The sequence below is a fragment of the Glycine soja genome, chromosome 4 (genome assembly GCF_004193775.1).
Source record: "Glycine soja cultivar W05 chromosome 4, ASM419377v2, whole genome shotgun sequence".
Classification (NCBI taxonomy): domain Eukaryota; kingdom Viridiplantae; phylum Streptophyta; class Magnoliopsida; order Fabales; family Fabaceae; genus Glycine; species Glycine soja.
The window spans coordinates 45,832,597-45,852,164 of record NC_041005.1 but is presented as its reverse complement, the minus strand read 5'-3'; the positions used below and the strand labels follow the sequence as shown (position 1 = coordinate 45,852,164).

The 19,568-nt window shown below is 33.9% G+C and overlaps 3 protein-coding genes across 6 annotated transcripts; all 3 read right to left on the bottom strand.

The window, feature by feature from the left end:
- Window positions 1-116: 116 nt before the first annotated feature.
- Window positions 117-5,265, bottom strand: LOC114409907 (CBBY-like protein). Its single transcript, XM_028373570.1, has 8 exons — window positions 4,893-5,265; window positions 4,234-4,304; window positions 3,736-3,894; window positions 3,146-3,212; window positions 2,738-2,833; window positions 2,347-2,393; window positions 2,068-2,148; window positions 117-609 (listed from the first exon to the last, which is right to left on the bottom strand). Exons 1-8 carry the CDS (start codon window positions 5,232-5,234, stop codon window positions 486-488), a joined length of 987 nt encoding a protein of 328 aa, XP_028229371.1. The 5' UTR covers window positions 5,235-5,265; the 3' UTR covers window positions 117-485.
- A 1,303-nt stretch (window positions 5,266-6,568) lies between these two features.
- LOC114409906 (tetratricopeptide repeat protein 37-like) lies at window positions 6,569-12,478 on the bottom strand. 4 transcript variants are annotated; one of them, XM_028373565.1, is made up of 12 exons: window positions 12,209-12,478; window positions 11,811-12,101; window positions 10,587-10,797; window positions 9,794-9,886; window positions 9,607-9,708; window positions 9,365-9,532; window positions 9,150-9,238; window positions 8,550-8,695; window positions 8,228-8,409; window positions 7,651-7,935; window positions 7,278-7,425; window positions 6,569-7,106 (listed from the first exon to the last, which is right to left on the bottom strand). In XM_028373565.1, exons 2-12 carry the CDS (start codon window positions 11,969-11,971, stop codon window positions 6,733-6,735), a joined length of 1,959 nt encoding a protein of 652 aa, XP_028229366.1. In that variant the 5' UTR covers window positions 11,972-12,101; window positions 12,209-12,478; the 3' UTR covers window positions 6,569-6,732. The 4 variants fall into 4 exon arrangements, with proteins under 4 accessions (XP_028229366.1, XP_028229367.1, XP_028229369.1 ...); XM_028373566.1 differs by having other exon boundaries at window positions 11,811-12,009; XM_028373568.1 differs by having other exon boundaries at window positions 8,550-8,671; window positions 11,811-12,478.
- A 1,749-nt stretch (window positions 12,479-14,227) lies between these two features.
- On the bottom strand, window positions 14,228-18,180 carry LOC114409904. The gene is made up of 4 exons (XM_028373564.1): window positions 17,944-18,180; window positions 17,226-17,466; window positions 16,603-16,697; window positions 14,228-16,333 (listed from the first exon to the last, which is right to left on the bottom strand). The coding sequence occupies exons 2-4, from the start codon at window positions 17,452-17,454 to the stop codon at window positions 14,540-14,542; spliced, it is 2,118 nt and encodes a 705-aa protein (XP_028229365.1). The 5' UTR covers window positions 17,455-17,466; window positions 17,944-18,180; the 3' UTR covers window positions 14,228-14,539.
- Between the last annotated feature and the right edge of the window lie 1,388 nt (window positions 18,181-19,568).

The window sequence follows — 19,568 nt, the reverse complement described above, 5'->3', positions numbered from 1 at the left end:
TAATTACATAAGAATTATTTTGGCTCACTTTAAAAACCTAAATAATTAAATCAAACTTTTAAAAAATAAAGGGCTACCTATATAGTAAAAAATTAAAAAAAAAACACACAAAGGACTAAAATTAAAAGTGTATTTTAACCATAACAAATCTTAGTCCCATTTCGTAGAGTGAAACCAAACTGATAATGAAACTCAGAATCTAACAACTTCTCCTAGTTTACAAGAGATTGAAGCTTTGATATTTCCAGAATTAATTTAAAATTTTAAGCCTCATTCATTCTATTTATACGAATAATAAAAAAAAAAGTACTTGAAATGAAATTAAGCTTAACAAGAAATGAAGATTCTTTATTGAACCCATGGTGATATTTTCATCATTGACTTGAAAGGGTGGGCTTGAACACATAAGTCGAATTGGGCACTCATAGGAAATATTGAAGGAGACTTGAATCAAACAAAATCTTTGAGTATCACTTAACAATGTGCTAGCTCACGTATTGCTTCTCAAGAAGGCTTCCACAGAATGCCAAGTCAAATCTCTCCTCAGGAGGATCACCAATGCAGTCAAAGACTGCATCTGCATTTAAGAAATCTTCATCTGCTGTATAGCTGCATTTGGATGAAAATGTCAGTGGAAAGCAACCTCATGTTCACAAAACCAATTTGCATTTAAGAATGTTACTGAGAAAGTAAAGATGGCTTTCATTCTCATTGCTTGCAAGCTTTCAAGTTTGCACACACACCTAAAAGGTAAAACAGTAGCAAAAAATATTTAGGAAAATATTAAGAACAAATTACACTCGAATTCCCTGAATTTTTTCTGTAATTTGAAAAAACCAAAGTCCTAAGGTGTTAATGTAATTTGCTCAAATATTAAGCATACACAAACTTTTCTTTTATCCCATTTTCTTTTTATTTCTCTCTTTTTTTCTCATCACATATTTGCATTACTTATCACATTTATTACTTTCTCTCTCTTCCTTGTTTTTCTCTTCCTCTCTCTCTTTTCCTTCCACCCATACACCTTAAAATTATGCGCTTTACATTTATCAGGGTTCAAAAGTTTATTATAATTGATAATGGTAAGCACCTATGTACTATGGAAAGCAGCCTCACATGAAAAAGGTGTTGCATTATATTATACTGCAGATGTCCAAGAATAGATAAGTTAACCATAAAATTGAAAAGAAACCTGGAGAAGCTACTGCAGGAAATTTCTACTAAAACAAAACCCCAAACCTTATCAGTAAAAAATATGTCATCCAGTTATGTTAGGCCTAGATATTAATCACTGGAGCAGAAAAGAAAGATGAGACAACCTGTCACTTGAATCCTGATGTATTTAAACCCAATCCAAATTCAGTGAACTGCCTTATTGTTAATCTTTATGCTATAGTATCTATCAAAGTATTTAACAATGCTGCTACTTGTTGCATCTAAAACTGTGTCAATCAGTTGGATTCATTTACTTTGCCAGTAACTGTATCATCAATTCATCACACTTTAATAATGAAAATTGCGTCCACTTCAAACTTCGTGGTAGTTAACTACTTCCCAAGAAGGCATAAAAGACAATGATAGTTCCACAAAGATGCTGGATACAATTGTCAATAACTTCGCAATTATGTTTGGAAGTATTCACATCATTTTCAAATATGAGTATATGTCGTAAGGTAGGATAAACAATTTCATCGTATCCCTACAAAAAAAATGTCATTTACTAATGGACAAAAAATATTAGTATTAGGATTGCTTCAGTTCTTATAGCATTTGTCTAATGGAAATCAAATTGTTAGTATAGACACCATGGGTTTGCACTAAGAATAGGATATATTATACTAACATTTGGTGTTCTGGTAGTATATAGTATTAATTTTGTATACCAACAAAATTGTCCTAACGTATAGTGTTAATATAGAGTCGCAATGTCTATATCCGCAATTTAATGTCCATTGGAGAAAGGCTATATCAATGGAGGTCAATCCAACAAGTAGCATATTCATATAGCCTATCAATCAAGTAGAAATTTAGAAAACACAAAGCTGAATATAGTAAGTAGAAACATACCCGCTCTTTGTTACTATACACGTCATTCCAGCTGCTTTAGCAGCTGCTAAGCCTATGGCACTGTCCTCCACCACAACACATCTGTAGAAAACAAATATTGACATTTCACATTCAAATGTGACATGTCAATGAATGAAAAGTGAATGTAAAGCACTCAAGTTAAGCCAAATACACCATGCCAAACTTAACCAGAAACTGCAGAGAATTCTATGACATCGTATTTTGAATAATAATTTTAGCACAAGTTATTATCACCTAGGCACTACTATAGTGAGATACCTTGAAGGTTCAACATTCAGAGTGCTGGCTGCTAATAGGTAGATGGCCTGTCAGGAAGAGCATAATTCAGTTAGCTGCTTAGATCATGCCATATTGTGAATTCAATCATTTAGAAAGAAAGATTGCATAATTCAATTTGAGCATAGTATCAAGTAGCTATACCACAGCAAAATTTTGTAAAATTAGAGCCACTGGCGATTCCAGAACACTAAAACGGATATACCTAACTTCATACTTGGGCATGAAAGGACTTCTAATCATTGAGTTTCATTTTCAAATTGATTTTTATTGAATGGAATGTTAATATGCAGGGCCATGAAATAGGACTACACATATTTTGATTGTGTTCTGAAAAACTACCAAATTAACAGTAGAAGGATGAAATTCTTACAGGATCAGGCTTTTTACGGGGAACCACGTCTCCTGCAAATATCTTGATTTTTTCTGCTCTCTCAGGTCCCAGCAAGAATGATACTATTGCAGAGACCTAAAATCAACTCACAACTTAGGTCTGAAGATGAAATAACAAATAAATGTGGATCCAATCACCAGTGCAATATGATTCATTCAGTGATAATTAATCTAATAATTAATAATAATTTGAAGTTTGACCCATTAACAGCTCAAATTACCCGGATTGCATTCTTGAAAAACCACACAGTAATGTCAATACATAACCATGAGGCTAAAACTATTAGGAATTGAAACTCCAACTACTATGAAACAAGGATCAGTGAGCCAATTTTCCCTTATGTCAGAAAAGATTCATTTAAGGAATTGGATTGCTGATAATGCATACCGCCTTCTCGTTGGAAGTGCTGCAAACTGCAACTTGGACTCCTTGAGCAAAAGCCTGATCGATAATCCTATATGTTTGATAAAAACAAAACATGCAATAAGATATGGCACAGAATTTATCTTTCCTGATAATAACCCATACAGTTTTTAATCTTGAAATACATAACATGAAAACTATGAAAGTTAGATCGAAATCAAATGATGGCATAAACAAAATTAGGTTAGAGTTTAGGGAAGAAACAAGATCATGAATTCATGATATAGGATGTTTTACATTTTCTAAATCCACTATTTCACAGGTAGTTAACTCCTCACGTTTCAACTTTGAACAATATTGTGGAGAATCTACTACCCCAATTCCCAAGTTGTTCTAAACTTAATTTAACCCTGAAGAATGGAAACTGAAAAGATGGAACTCCAGCCAAATCACTTGGTCAACAAGTTTCAATATCAAGTCAAGAAACAAATCAATCCAACGCACAAGCCATCATCATTAGGTGGAGGCTAAGGAATGGTTTTATTCATACTTTAACAAAAAATCATTATAGATAAACAATTTGGATAAAAGATAAATAACAGATAGTAACCAACTTTGCAACACCTGGACGAAGAGGCAACAGTTTTTTCTCTATAAGGGCCATAAATAGTTCTGTCTTTTGTTTGTGGAGTGAAGCTATGAATTCTTTTCTTTCTTGTTCACCTGTTGGGGCATTCGCAGGCCAACCCACCTTGTTAAAGTATGCTGTCATCCTAGTCATAAAAAGAAGAAAGGCACATCAAGTTTAACTTCAAGTTCATTCAAATGATGAATTCAACAACAGCACCAAGGTATATTTAGAAGAGAGCAATCCAAGTCCCATTTTTTTCTTCTTTATGGATTAGTTTTGAATAAGGTGTTAAATTGCAGCCATGATTGCAGTTGTCATTTTTTCACAATCCTTGATATTGCAACAAACTATGTTATGAGATTGATTCAGTCACAATTGCGGTTGTCACGAGACTCAAAAACCTTGATGTTGTGATGGCAACTGTGGTCCTGGACTGTTGTTCAAAACTTTGGTTATGGAATGAGAGACACAAGAGACAAACCTTTCTTTTCCGCCTCCAATTTTCAGCAATTCCCCGTACAAGTCCACATCCCAGGTAACACCTAGTTCTCTCTACATGGTAAAAACCAAGACAAAGCAACAACACAATTGTTAAAGTAAAAAGTGAACCAAGAAAAAGAGGCTTCAGAACCAAATGAGAGTTGTTTATGGGATTCTTAAGCTTAAGAACCAGTTCTTACATAGTTCTATTATTAGAGTAATTGACGTGACAGTTCTTAAAGAATAGTTATAAGTATCCATTCTTTAGCCTTTTTAAAAATTGTGAGACAATTGAACAATCATTTAAAGTTTTTAAGAAGAGTAATGATATATGGACACTCATATATCACAGACACATATTTGACACTCTTGTTTTCTCTCTATCTTTCTCTTCTTATCAAATCATATCATCTGTTATACCTACAATTTTCTCTCTTTCTCGTTCTCTCGCTCTCTCAAGGTGTCAAATAGCAAATGGATGTCTATGTATCTTTATCCTTTTAAGAATTCTACCACAGGGGAGAAAACTAGTTGAAGTTCTTAAATCCCATATAGTAGCATTGTAGAGTCCACGAAAAGAGAGTTAAGCAACTCCAACATGGTTATACGAGATGCTCAATGGAAAAGAGTGTATACTATACTATATATATATAAGTGTACCTCTTGGAAGGTTTGGTTGAAAGATATGCGATGGCCATCTTTCTCAGTATCCACAAGGACTCCATCACAGTCAAATAGAAGAGCCGAGGGAAGAGTGGAAGAGGAAGAAGCTGATGCTGAACAACTCAACCTACGAGGAGGAACATTAAGCCTTGTGGTTGTTGTGGTGATTCCAAACGTTGTTGTTGGTCTTGATATCTTGAGAGAAGCATGTGTTGTGAAGGATGATGATGATGGAATTGGAACATGATCATGGTCCTTGTTGTGTTTGGGGAGGCATTGGATTTTTGGAGTGAAGAGTGAAGCAGAGGAGATGGAGATGATGCTACTTGAAGCTGCCATTAATTACTTAACACTTCACAAACCTCTCTTTCTTTCTTTCTTTCAATTTATATTATCTGCTCCTGTGGGACCGTTGAGTCCAATGGTGTGGTTCTAACTTCCAACGTCCAACACAGGTTTCGATTAGGTTCAGCCTTCTCTATACTCTCCACGTGTAAAAGTGATATTTCTATTACTCCTTTTTTCCTTATTATTTATTAAAACATTGTTGATTAATTTATTGTGTTTATTACAAAAATTAAATAAATTTAGTTATTAATAATAAACTTATATATAATTATAATATTTTTAAAAAAATTATCCTTAATTCAATGAGTACAATCTCATATGAGAAAGAAAGAAATAATCCGGTGGCATTTAATTATGGATTAAATAAATAGAAATATTTTATTCAAAAAATAATTAATCTATTGAATTCAATTCTTGTAAAAATTTATTAAAAAAATTCAAAATTATATCTTATAAATAAGGAAGGGATGGAATATTATTTCTTTGGTAAAGAAAAGTATACTATTTTTTTGTCCATAGAAAAAAGTGACTCTTCAAAACATGTAATTCTTTTTTTATAAAATTGTGTGCCTCAAAGTTAAAAATGAATAAATAATAGTAACTTGAAGCTGTAGATTGAATTGCACTGGCACCCCTGCCACAACATAAACTCTGGTTGTGAGAGCTCGTAAGATATGAGTTTCGTGAGCATGGTTTGATGATTTGATCTAAAACGTCTCACAACCCCTGCATCTGCTGCATTCAAAATTTGGACTATTCATTACATTCTCTCTCTTCCTTAATTACTATACACTAATCAATCAATTGGTTGAGGTTTGGCTGCATACATTATCTGCTGGAGAAAATCTAATGTCTCCCCCTCCCATTCTAACGCCCTATGAAAAAAAAGAAAGAAAAAAACTCTTAATAAAATTAAAAGAAAAATAATTACAAAATATTCTCAATATTTTTTAGTATGATATATAGATATTTCTATATATCGTTAACACCGATTATTTTCTTCTATCTCCTTACCACATCATATTATCTGTAGTATTTTTTTCTTCGCATAGCGAAGAGCCTCTGGGCAATGGGGTACGAAGTTTTTTTTTTTTCTCTTTTTATCTCTAGATGTTAATTAGTTTTTAGTATTATTATTTTATTTTTCTAATGTCAAGTCAAAATCATGAAAAAAAGAAGGACCGAAATCATAGATTCAGAATAAACCAAAAATTAGAATTTAGCCTAAAAATAATTATTATTTAATAAAAAAACTGTCCCCACTAATTCAAGGTCCTGGATATGCTGTTGTCTAAATGGCTCATATATATGGCTTGAAGAAAATGAACTTGAAATGAAAAAGAAAAATCTATATACTCAATTGTTCATTTTCAAAGCACGTAATGATACAAGTACATTCCTCTTTTATCCATTTTTATAAATGGAATTGGATGCACAACAAAAGATAAAGGTAAAAGAAAAAACTACCTATCCTTGAGGGACTACGATATCATTCTTTAAGACCGCATGAGGAGAGGCCTTTGCATAACTTTGACATGGCAACCACCTTAATCAAATTAGACTTAGCTGCATCCAACAATGAATCTGATTGGAGGGCTTTGTCAAAACAATACTTGGCCTCTTCCAAAAGACCCTCAGCAACAAACACAAGACCCAGATTGTTGAATGCAAGAGCATACCCAGGCTGTAGTTCAAGTGACTTTGTAAACATAGCCTTCGCACGCTGATATTGTTTCTGATGCCGATAGAGAATTCCCAAGTTGGATAATATAGCATGCGCTTGTTGAGTTGTTGCCAAAGACAATGCTTGCTTGTATACTTCTTCAGCTTGTGATGGTTCTTCTGATAGTTGAAGTGAGACACCTATACATGCATTGCCAACCCATATGAACATCTATATTATCAAAAAAGTTCTTCTAGGGGAAAGGGATCCAGTGAGTGAGCTAAAGTGCCAGACCACAGTAGGGAATACCAAAGGCAATATAGAATTTGAAGATGATAACATGCATATTACAGTAGAGAGAGAGAGCATACCTAGGTTAGACCATGCATAGCTGCAATCCTTGTCACAGGCAACAGCAGCTTTAAGGTACTTTTGTGATGTTTTGAATTGCCGAGCACAGAGACTATGAACGCCAAGTTGGTGCCACTGCACAGCATCATTTGGATCTTCTGCTATAGCCTAGTAGAAAAAGAATGCATGCCAAACATGTCACAAACTATATCCATTGTAGAAACACCAAAAGACATTTTGAGTTGTGACATTTAAGCTGACATAATTAAGCAGATAAAGACCTTAGCAGCATAAACAACACAATGTACAAGATAAAAACTAATTTAGCAAGTGGATAATTAAGATAAAGCTAGGTCATCCTAGGATGATAACTAAAAGAAAGCAATAAATGACCTGCTTTAAACTGCAAACAGCACGCTCTTCAACTTCTCTTAGCCCATTCTGTTCACTTTCATATGCTGCCGCTATCTCATGCTGAGCCTTGTGAACCATGGCAAGCCCGGACCATACTATTGGAATCTCAACCAGGGATGAATCACTGTCTCTTATTATAGAAGACATCTCATTTCCAGCACAAGAAAGCAGTTCAGTAGGATCTTGAGATCTTTCTGCCTCCTTTATTCGATGGATAGCAACAGCATATCGAGTAGACATGCAATTGGGTTCCAGTTTGGCTGCCTACAAAGAAATGGCAACAGAAGGAAGGGAAAATTTAGCAAATGTCAATGCAGACCACAAAATTTCCACATGCTGATTTTTGTTTGGTGGGGTGGAAACTTTAAAAGTGCCACTAACAATATGCAATACATACACACATTATTGATGAGAGTAATTCCTGTCATTTTAATTATGAAAAAAATACATGTAAAAGGATCCACAAAAATATTTCCACCAATAACAAGAACCAGGAAACCAATGAACAACCTCAATAAATACGTTATAAATGACTGTAGCAAGGAGCCAGGAGCACCTTCTCCAAGCATTTGCTGGAACTTCGATGATCACCACTAATAGAAAATGCATAGGCAAGATTTGCCCAGACATGGGCCGATTTGCTATCTGCTTTAACTGCAGCCAACAAACATTCCTTAGCAACATTAGCAGCCATGATCTGATCAGTCATGGCACCTTCAGCAGCAATTGCACCAGGACCTGGAATTAATGAAGAATCATACAACAAAAAGAGTAAGAACCACACTACAAAAAATTCTTCATCCATTTATGCATAAATGACAAATAAAGGTAATATCCCACAAAAATTGAGTGCATAGAGTAAAAGAGCAATAAAGTACCTGCTACAACCGAAGCATATTTACACAAAAGAAGAGCAGCATAATTGACCAAAGCTGCAGGATGGTTTTGATCTTTTAAAATCAATTCTTGAAAACATTTTGCAGATAATTCCAAATTCCCACTGCAAGGCAAGATGGTAACAATACTAAGTATTGACCATTGAGGAAAAATATGAATGGAATAAAGGTCATATCCCTTTTTAATTAAAGCCACTAAAGTATTAGTATTTCCCAAATAATTCAAGGCAATATTCCAGAAAGAAGTTAGAGTACTACCCAAAAAAGGATAGCAGCGGTTTTATGTTATAATAGCAACATCCACTATTGCATAGATGAGCAAGCTAAGAAGCAGACACTTCTAAATAATGGTTGTCATGTTGTAACCATGTCAAATATGTATCCATGATGGATACTGCAGGGACACTTCAAATACTTTTAATTGCATTTTTATATACTTTTAAAAAACTTTTATACTAATACAGATTAGAATACAACAATAATTAGATAATCTAGCATTTGTTAAAAGGCATAACTTCATACAGAAAAATATAAAATAATAATACCCCAAACTATAAAGAGACAATTACCATTCATACTTACATTTGAAGATAAGCTATCCCAAGATTTCCTAGGCAATCATAGTTCTCTGGTGCAATGGACAACAATGATGACAAAACTGAGATAGCACTCTACAACAGCGTTGGAAGTCACATTGGTTCAAGCAAAGGGAAAAAGGTAGTCACATCAAATACTGACACTGAAACATATGCCTTAAGAACATTAAAGCATAAGAAGAACAAACACGGTAATTGTACCTGCATACGACCAGTTTTAAGAAGGATAAAACCCAGTGTGTTCCATACAGCTGTCTGTCTGATATCTGACCTCACTGACTCTTTCAGCTTAGAAAGAATCTCTTCAAGTTCATGAGGTTCAAGTTCTTTATCTGAACTATTTTCTGATGAACTTTCTAGTATCAGGCACTAAAAGGATGATAAAATATGTTAATGAACAGAGAGATTAGAATCATTGATATATCAAATTAAGATCATTGCACCTGTGCATGGTGAATCTGAACTAAAGAAAGCAACTCTGGCCTGTCAATCTCAGCCTCAGGCCTCAGCAAGATCTCTTCTGCCTTCTCGTAAGCTAACACAGCCTGAAAACATTTCAATGAACAATGAGCAAACTATATGTATCAAAACATAACAGGCAAATCTTAAAGCACTGCTTATTAATAGTACCTTTTGAGGTTGGCTTAATCTTTGGTACATCAAGCCGAGTATAAAATGAGCGTGAGCATTTTTTGGCATCTTCCTTGCAACATGAACCAAGCCCTATAACATATTAACATGGACTTATTTTGTTGGTAATAAAACAAAAACTACAACAATAGCAATAAAGCCAATAATAGTAACAGCAACACCAACAATGATCATGACCATAACAAATTACTAGTGTCAAGATTACAGTTTTGGCTTTTCAACGTTCCACTTTGCTATAAAAACAAGTGAGGATGGAAAGACAGTGATCAGAAGAAAGCAATCTAAAATCAATCATGGTAAGTTAACTGTTGAGTGAACAGCTTGCATTGACAGTAAAAAAAAAAAAATCCATATAAAATAAACCTCATTATCTGAATTGAGTAGATATTTAAATCCTGCAGCTATTCTGCAAATAGAAAGGAAGCATGGGAAAATAATGTTAGAATACTGGTGTATCACCAGGTCACCTTGTCCCAAGAAATAGAGCATTTTAAACTCAGTTCCAATTCATAACAGCTACAGAATTTTCACAACTTGAAAGAAACATATAAAGAAGTTTTTTCCTTAATGATAACATAGGAACAAGAAAAATGTTTCCATCTTCAACAAGTATACCGTATCAATCACATCTCAAATTGGATGGCTAGAAACCTATAAATATTTAATGAATCAAGAAAAACATGAGATTAAAAAAACATCTCCATCTGCATGCCTAGACATGGGATGATTTCAATAAAAGAAAAAATGTTTAATGGCTTTAAAGTAAACTCACAGTCTTCACACTGCTAACTTTTTCCTCCCGAGATGAAGGAGGCCCTTGAACATGTTGATCGCCATCCACATCAGCTACACAATCAAGAGAAGAATCTGTCTTTCTGGAGCGGGATTTGCTCAGTTTGTTCAACTTTTTACTTTCACCTTCAATGCTATCAGTGTCTTTAGACAACGAACTTTTATCTTGACTGTTTTCATCATTTGCCAAACTATACATTAATTAAAAAATAAATAAATTAAATGACAAGAAGAAACTAAAAGATAATAAGTAAAACTCTAAAATATTCATTTTGTAGTTGTAGGTCCCACCATCCAAACAATTCTATCAGTCACAATTGGATGAATAATAATCAAGAAAATGGATTTTCTTCTATAAAACTAAGTGGAAAACTGCTGAGAAAACCTCTTCACAATGCAGAAAATTTTTCAAAATGAATAAAATGTCGTATTATAACACAATTGCAAAGAAGTAATTCTGATTTTTATATTTTATTTTTTGAGTAAACGCCCAACCTGAAGTTTGTTCTCTAAAGTTACACATTTCACTACATTAGTCCTCTAAAACTTTAGGTAACTAAACTAATCCCTCAAAGATATAAATCGCCACCATATTTTAGTCCTCCAAAGAACCTGTCACCAAATTAGTCTCTCAAAAGTCTAAATTATCAGCATATATACAGTATTCCCAGCAATTATACAATATCTCTTGTACTTCATCACAGGATGTTATAAAAGCCATTACCTTCAATAAAGTTACAATTTACAAATCAAAAAGGCCCTTTCTACATCCTCCTAGACTTTCTAGATACACATCCAAACCAGAAACAAAAAGGCATTGTGATAGTCTCAAAACACACTTGAATTATACAGCCAAAAAACAGATAACTGTTTGAGTAAAGCATAAATTTAGTTCCTCAAGTATTACCCTTTCTACTAAATAGTCTTTAAAGTAATAAAATTTTATAAGTAGCCTTACAGTAACGAATATCCATCAATTTAGTCCCTCGGTTTATTTATTTTACTAATTTGAAGGATTTTTCAATACTCGGGGGACTATACAGTATTATTTCTAATACTTTTAAGTTAACGAAACGTCAAACATAGGGTTCAGTAAGTTCGAGATTTCAATTGGTTTTCTAAGAGTGAAAAATAAGAAAACAAAAGAGGCAAAAGAAGAAAAACGAAAATTGAAATGATGAGAGAATGTGGAAGAAAGTCTCACATGGTAATTGGTGGAGGAGGGACAAGAGAAGAATCCACTTCTTCGGCTTCGGCTTCGGGAGGATCGACGTTGAGGTCTGCCAAAACGACGAGCTTCGTCGCCGTATGGTGAAAAGCCTTTGAATTAGAGCTCTCTTCTGCTGCTCCCAACTTCTCCGCCATTTCTTCTGTTAGTTAGGTTTCGCATTCCGCATTTTCCTCTATGTAGTTTTTGGTCAAGGTTTAGGGTTTTCTTTTTCTTTCTTTTTTCTTTTCTAGATTTTTTAGATTAGGACATAAGATATTTATTTTCCTGAAAAAAATATTACTTTTGACGAATTCTACAATGGAAATACAAATTGGTGGATCAAAGGTGAACAACTGATCTTTACTTTTTCTATTGTCAAAAGAGAATTTTACCTTTGTCATTCATTGAAGCCATGGTTAAATCACAATTAGTATTTTTGTAATGGTGTTCATCCTCCGTGATAGCATTACGCAAGAGCAAGACATTGACGAGATCTGTAGTCACCACCTTGTTGCTTCTGCTCGTCGTGTTCTCAAAGAATCAAAACCAAAATCCAACATCCTCGTCCACAGACCACCGTCAAGACAAAAAGCGTGACAAACCCCCCACCCTCAAATTCTCTAATTGGGACCATCAATGCCAGGCTCTAGTGTTGTGGAATCCAGAATTTTAAAAATAAACATAAATTTTAAAAAAAATTGAAAACTATAGGATTTTATCGAATTTAATATTATAAATAAAAATATTTAACATTTTTATCCTATTTCTCTCATTCCCATTTCCTCCCAGTCAAATATGAATTTCAAAGGATAGGTGTGGACTTTAGTCTTCCCTCCCTTAGCAATATATTCTTTTTAATAAATTTTAATTTATATATAAGTTAATTTTAACTTATAAAAAAACTTTGTTTTATTTTTTTCTTAATTTTGCTATAAATAAATAAACTTAGCTAAATAAATAAGGCCTAAATGTTAGTCATAAGTGTTTAAGGTTACATTCGACTAGTTAATTAATTTTTCGGTTAGTATTGTCAAATATAATTTAAGGTCATGTTGTTGACAAAATTAACTAAAAAGTTAACTTTGAAAAATTAGTTTATAATTCTAAGTGTTTAATAAAATCAACATAAGCAACGAAAAAAATATAAAATATAAAAAGATAATAAAATTATAATTTATTTAAAAATGATAACTAAAAAATTAAATAAATATATTGAAAAAAAAAATAAAGAAAATATAAAAAGTTAACATTTCAAAAAACACTAATAATTACTAAAAAAAAAAATTGTTTATCAAACCGTCAAACAATTTTTCCACTAATAAACAAAATAAAAGTTAATTGAAATGTTTTTGATAAACATAACCTAAATGGTTAGGAGTTAGTTGCACCTATTCTTCCGTTACCTTTTTGCTTCTAAAAATAATGGTCAGGAGTTAGTTGAATATTTATTAGATAGCTTACTGCAATCAGCGGAAGGCTAAGACCAGCTTGAATGCTAGCAAATAAATCCAACGCCTAACCAAAAAGGGGAAAATAATCCTTATGCACTCCAGAGTATTTACTCATCGATTTGATAAGAAATCAGAAGCATCAGTTTATATATATATATAATATTTACTGATTTCCATTTTTTAACAATTTGGTATTATACTTTTATTGTCCCATCATGAGATAATATTCGAAGAACACATGAACAAAATGTAACAGCAAGTGTTTTTTTTTTTTTACTGCATGAAACAATAAAAGTTAAGAGTAGACAATGTATGTACTGATAGTGTAATTTTTTTCACTTCGATCATAATTCGATATATATATATAATAAATTTGTAAATTTTACAATAGTTAATTTAAATGGCATACTAACCATAGTTTTTTAATTAACTGAGAATATAATATTTTTTTACTCAATGCATTAAAATTAAACTCAAAGGTTAAATCAATAAATTGCATATTGCATATAAATTTTAACAACCTGTATCTTGCCAATTTTGTCCTGATATTTTTCAAATTATTGATTGTAAGTCCATATCATCCTTCAAAGTATATTTCAGTAATCAAAATCCATCCAAAACTGCATACTTATTTCTCAGAGTAATATTGCCTATTCATCACTCGTACTCAAATCAGATGAGGGACATCATCGAGGCTCCAAAACTTTTGCTCATAGCAAGTCTAATTTATTTTATTTATCCTCACAAACCTTGCAACAGAATGAAATGAATCCAACCAAACAGGGAGCCACTTATCAGCCACAGTGCTCATTACTCATCACTCATCACAGCTACCGTTTCTAAAATGATTTTCGCAGTCACTATAGAATCTTAATTCAAATATGGCCAGTGGCCACCATTTCTAAGCCTCTTATTTATCTAGCTCGACGTAGATAAAGAATAGACAAACAAAGTATAAAATACAAGATAATGAAAAACGAGTATTAAGGCTGAAAAATACACTATATTCCTCTCATACCTCTTGACGCAACACCATTCTAAAAAGCTGTCAACGAAATATAAGACCAAATTTACACAACGACTGAGATTCATAGGAATATCTGTCGGTGACATAATTTTGAAAGAAAAGAAAAAACAGATTCAAAGGATCATGAGAAGTCCAACCATCCCACAGATTTATCCACATTCAGCGGAAGCTAAAGTGCAACAACATATATAAGAGAAACAATGAAAATATAGTCCTCCTCAAGAAGCTGCTGCAGCCTGGGCCAGTTAGACATCTGTGGCAGTGGAATCAAATGATGGTAGGAGCCAGCCCTTCTTCAGGGCATGCTCCAAATAGAAGCTGAATTTCTCGTTAGCGTTTGGAATGTCCAGAGCGAGATCATCAAGACCGTCCTTGATTCTGGTGAACCCTTTGGTCATCTGATTGATGGTTATTAGACCTTCACTGAAACATTCCTGCAGCAGATCCAGCATCCTATCATTCTTCTTCTCCATGGCCATAACCAAAGCTTTCTTGACAACCTCGTGGTTGAAGAAAGGCATTCCCAGGTCACGGATACACTGGCATGCTTCACTCACAACACCTCCACTCTCGTACTCCTCCAAGAGCTTCATGATTTTGTCCTTGGCATCTTCAACAGCCCATCCAGTCCCACCACCCCAACATCTCAATAGTCTCTCACCAGCATGACGAGCAGCAACAAGTGATCTAGCCATCCGTACAGTTTCACTACCACTGCATTTTGGAGGCAACTTGCTGCTAATTTCCTCTAAATTCAGAGGAGCCAATACATCATCAATCACAGCTCGTGCTAAGAAAAGAGCAAGCTCATTTGATGCATCCAATATATCTAGTGCTGTATCTTCTGCACTTTCCAGAAGCATGACAAAACCATTAACTATATCCTCTGTTGAGAAGATCTCTATATGAAGAGCAGATAGCAGTACTGATGCCATTTCCTTTTCCTTGTTCTTTCTGTCCATGGCAAGAGTTATTAGCTTCTTCAAAAATATTGGGTTATACTCAGGTGCCCCAAGATCTTCAAGACTTCGAATGAGTTCAGGAATGTCATCAGAAAGAAAATATTCATGAATTATAGTTACAACCTCTTTTTTATACTTCCTCACCTTTTCATCTTCAACTACTATATCCCCATCTTCACTAGATGGTTTCAAAAATGAGGCATCAAGCCACCCTTCTGATATTGCCTTAGGCACCAATGACTGAAACTGAGTTTTAGCTGATGGAATATCAAGAGCAAGATCATCTAGGACTTCTTCCAAACGAGAAAATCCTTTCACCATTTGGCTGGAACTAATAAGTCCCTCTTCAGCTGCTTCTTTTAATAGCTTCAACAGTTGAGGTTCTGCCGAATGGATCTCCATGGCAAGTACCAAGGCCCTCTTCACGACCTCATGATGAAAGAATGAAACCCCCAATTCCCGTATGCACCTACAGGCTTCTAATGTGTCACCACTATCCACATATTCTCTTAGTAAATCAGCAATCCTCTTCTTCACATCTTCAACAGTGATGTGAGTGCTACCACCCCATCGCCTCTCCACAAGTTCTGCATGGTGTGGAGCTGAGAGATAACTTTTTTCAGCAGTCTGGATTACTTGAACTCCCTTAGAAGATTCTGGAAGAGCCTTCTTGGCCCTGGCAAGAAAGGCTGGAGGAATGATGTCATCCACAACAGCACGTGCCAGAAATAAAGCAAGGATGTCAACTGCATCCAGTATGTCCACTGCAAGATCATCAGCAGATTCAATAAGCATAAAAAACCCATCTCTAATCTGTGCAGGACTGATGACATCAGCATACAATGCTGAAAGCAGAACTGAAGCCATCTCTTTCTCTTTATCATGCCTATCCATGGCCATGGATACAAGACGCTTAATGAAGTATGGATAATATTTATTTGATCCAAGTTCTCTGAGATCAGATGCGGCCAAGTCGACATCCCCATTACTGAAATATTCCTCTATGATGGATACTACGGCTTTCTTGAAGTCATCTAAAGGATCAGTAACAGTAGATCCCACCAGTTGATAAGGTTCCTATAAATAGTAAGAGCATCCAAACAGAAATAGATTACACTCGTATTTATGTCCCATTTGCAATAGCCACTAAAAAAGCAAAGATAATAATCAGGCAACAAGTAGTTAGAATTAACAAGAAATCATGCAAAAAGAAAAGAAACAACAGAAAGTCGGAAACACAAAAGGAAAAGGCTGCTATTGCAAGCATCATGTAAACTTTTCAAGCAGCTTAACTTTACATAACCGTGTGTAAGAAACTACCCACTAAACCAGAAAAGAGAAATTACCTCGCCGCTATCATAGTTTGGATCGTTCTTGTCTATACGGGATTCACCATCTGTATCAAGCAATTTCCCCCAAGTGCCCTTACCACCAGCACCGTCTGCATTCAAGAGATACAGCACATCAAATTATCACACAAAGACCACAAAGAAACAAAGCAAATCGTAACATCAAGTATTGACACTGCAAGTAAAAAAACTAGACGCAAGGAAAACTCCTCAACCAATTAATATCACGATTCTTAATCCAAGATGATAAACAAAACTCGGAACCCTGAACAACTCAAAGATCTAAAAGCTTACTTGTCACAGATAAGTCCTTTAACCAAGTTAATAAAAAACAAGATAAGACACTGCATGATATGCATCCCAGGTTCCCAATATAAGACGATAAACTATACTCGAAACGCTTAACAACTCAAAGATCTATTTGCTTGCCTGTCACAGATAAGTCCCCTTTTAACCAACTTAACTAAAAACAAGATAAGATACACTCCATGGTATGCATCCCAAATTCCCAATCAAAATTCAACGACCTAGAATAAGCTGATTTAACTAGCTGAGTGCTCCACAGGCTAGTGCTGATCAAATTATAATAACGAAAATAAAAACCAAGGACATGAACTCACCCTTCTTCGCCCTCCCATACTTTCCGGAGTGCGACCGGCGCACATTCCTGGCAGCATGCCCAGCAGTCTGTGCCTTACCACCCCCTGAAGGAGCCCTCACGTGATGATGATGTTCAGCAAGCAAGGAGGATGGAGATTTCGGCGAGGAAGACAAATTCTCCACATTCTGACTCGCTATTTTCAGAATCTCTCTCTGTCCATCGGTCAGAAACCCCTCGCTTGATGCCATTTAAGCGCAAAACTTGAATTTAAAAAAAAAAACAAAACAAAAAAAAAAACACAAACACCTTCAACAATTGATCTCATTACAGCATCAACTAGACGAATACAAACAGAGCACAAAACGTCACACCCGCTTCAGAATCAGTTCGATTTCACGACAAATTAAACACACACAAAAAGCTCTCATTCGACATGTAGTAGATGCACAGGCCAGTAATTTATTTGTCACTTAAAAACCGTGTTTGCTTCTGCTAGAAACAAATAGTAATAACATACAACAACATCACGATTTTTCCAAACGCGTTCTTCTTCAACAGTACCACGCGCATGCACTGCACTACACTTGTACTGGACTTCGCAGCCATCACGAATACATTGTTTTCCATTCCAAAAAGTAAAACACACGCAAGAAAAAAGAGAACCGAACAATAAGAAAAGAAAATAATAACAATAACAATAAGAAGAAGAAGAAGAAGAAGAAGAAGAAAATACGAACCTGGTGAAGAGAGAGCGATGGAAACGGAAATCCGAATCCCGTGCTTAGCTCGGATCTCGAGCGAAGACAGGAGGAGGGAGTGGATTTGGGAATCGGAGGAGGCGGTGGAGAGGATCCGAGAGAACCTAATCGGATCCGAATCGGGTTGGGGTTTTGTCGCTAACTGCAGAGTGAGTTTATAAAATGAAGTGAGAAGAAGAAGAGAAACGAAATGGATGAGAATATGAAAGGAAAAGGGGCCCCAACAAGTCAGGCTTTTATATATAAGGATGGTACCAACACGTCACTCTATCCACGTGTCAGCGCCATGTGCCCTGTCTTTAACCGCCACCTGCCTCGCTAATCCAAATCCAAAACCCGTACCACTCACTGCCAAGGACCACTTTTTTTAAATCTTATTTTGTAAATTCACTACTAATAAGAGCATAAATTCTATTCATTGTAAAAAAAAGAAAAAATCTATTCCGATATATGAGATGCTTTTTCTAAGGATAAATAAATAGTCAGTCAAATTCTTCCTCTGAAAGTATATCGGAACAAAAAAATTGATGTTTCAAAGATAAAACATACGGATTGAATTTTTTAATATGCAACAAATTTAACAAATTAATATTATTATTAATTTATGAGACTATTTTGTTATTAAGTTACGATATTTAATGATTATTTTAATATATTTTTCTAAAACTAATTTAAAAAGTTTAGAAATGTATTTATTATTAATTTATTTACGGAACTAATTTATGATAATTTTTACATATTTGGAAAATTAACTTTGAAATTTTTATTTTGTAAGGACTAATTTATGAGCGATTCATGCTTTCATAGACAAGTTTAATTTTTTTTTTTAAATATTATATCCTGCTAGGAATTCTCCTTTTTACCTTTTATAGTAAGTATTGAATGAAAAGTAAATATAACATTAATTGTTGTATAAAAAAATAAATAATTATTATTTTAATTTTTCAATGTAACATTAATTATTATTTTTTATTTATATCTTTTATAAGATTAATGATATATGTTACAAAAATTAAAAATAAATCAATGACAATAAAGATAATTTATTTACTCCCTCCATTTCTTTTTATAAAATTCAAGTTTAAAATAATATTTTTTTTAAGAATCTATAATATTTTTTGTATTAATTATTTTTATATTAAAAATGTCTTTTATTAAAAGAAGAAAGAAAATTATTGACAATTCATTACAAGAAAAAGAAATATTAATTACAATGATAATTTTAAAATATATATATAAATTTAAGACAAATTTATTATCATCAACTAAATTAATGATTTTTCTTAATCTTTATGAAATAATAAATTGGATATTATATATAGTAACGGGGAAGTGTGAGGATTTGTACCAGGATAAAGTAGTAGGATTTAGAGTTATTCAATACTTCTTAATAATATTAATATAATTTTTAATTTTGCTCACTGAGTGTTTTATTTTTTAAATAAAATTATAATCTAGATTTAAAAATATAACAATTCATGTACACAGGTCTTCTGCTCTTTCAAAAGAAACTGTAAGAATGTGCAGTAGTTCTCCATCTGAGTCACAGATGGTAAAAATTTGTTGAATTTGATTTTGAAAAATGAATTTATTTTATAAGGAAA

Excerpts from the sequence above, each read along its gene's own strand:
- LOC114409907 (XM_028373570.1), bottom strand. The coding sequence starts at position 5,234 with ATGGCAGCTTCAAGTAGCATCATCTCCATCTCCTCTGCTTCACTCTTC. Across the intron at positions 3,895-4,233 it reads ATTGGAGGCGGAAAAGAAAG|GATGACAGCATACTTTAACA; the intron begins GTTTGTCTCTTG and ends TTTTATGACTAG. Across the intron at positions 2,149-2,346 it reads CTGAATGTTGAACCTTCAAG|ATGTGTTGTGGTGGAGGACA; the intron begins GTATCTCACTAT and ends TGTTTTCTACAG.
- LOC114409904 (XM_028373564.1), bottom strand. The coding sequence starts at position 17,454 with ATGGCATCAAGCGAGGGGTTTCTGACCGATGGACAGAGAGAGATTCTG. Across the intron at positions 16,698-17,225 it reads GTATGGGAGGGCGAAGAAGG|ACGGTGCTGGTGGTAAGGGC; the intron begins GTGAGTTCATGT and ends TCTTGAATGCAG. Across the intron at positions 16,334-16,602 it reads CAAACTATGATAGCGGCGAG|GAACCTTATCAACTGGTGGG; the intron begins GTAATTTCTCTT and ends TACTATTTATAG.
- LOC114409906 (XM_028373565.1), bottom strand. The coding sequence starts at position 11,971 with ATGGCGGAGAAGTTGGGAGCAGCAGAAGAGAGCTCTAATTCAAAGGCT. Across the intron at positions 10,798-11,810 it reads CCTCCTCCACCAATTACCAT|TTTGGCAAATGATGAAAACA; the intron begins GTGAGACTTTCT and ends ATTAATGTATAG. Across the intron at positions 7,936-8,227 it reads CCAGCAAATGCTTGGAGAAG|GCAGCCAAACTGGAACCCAA; the intron begins GTGCTCCTGGCT and ends ATTTCTTTGTAG.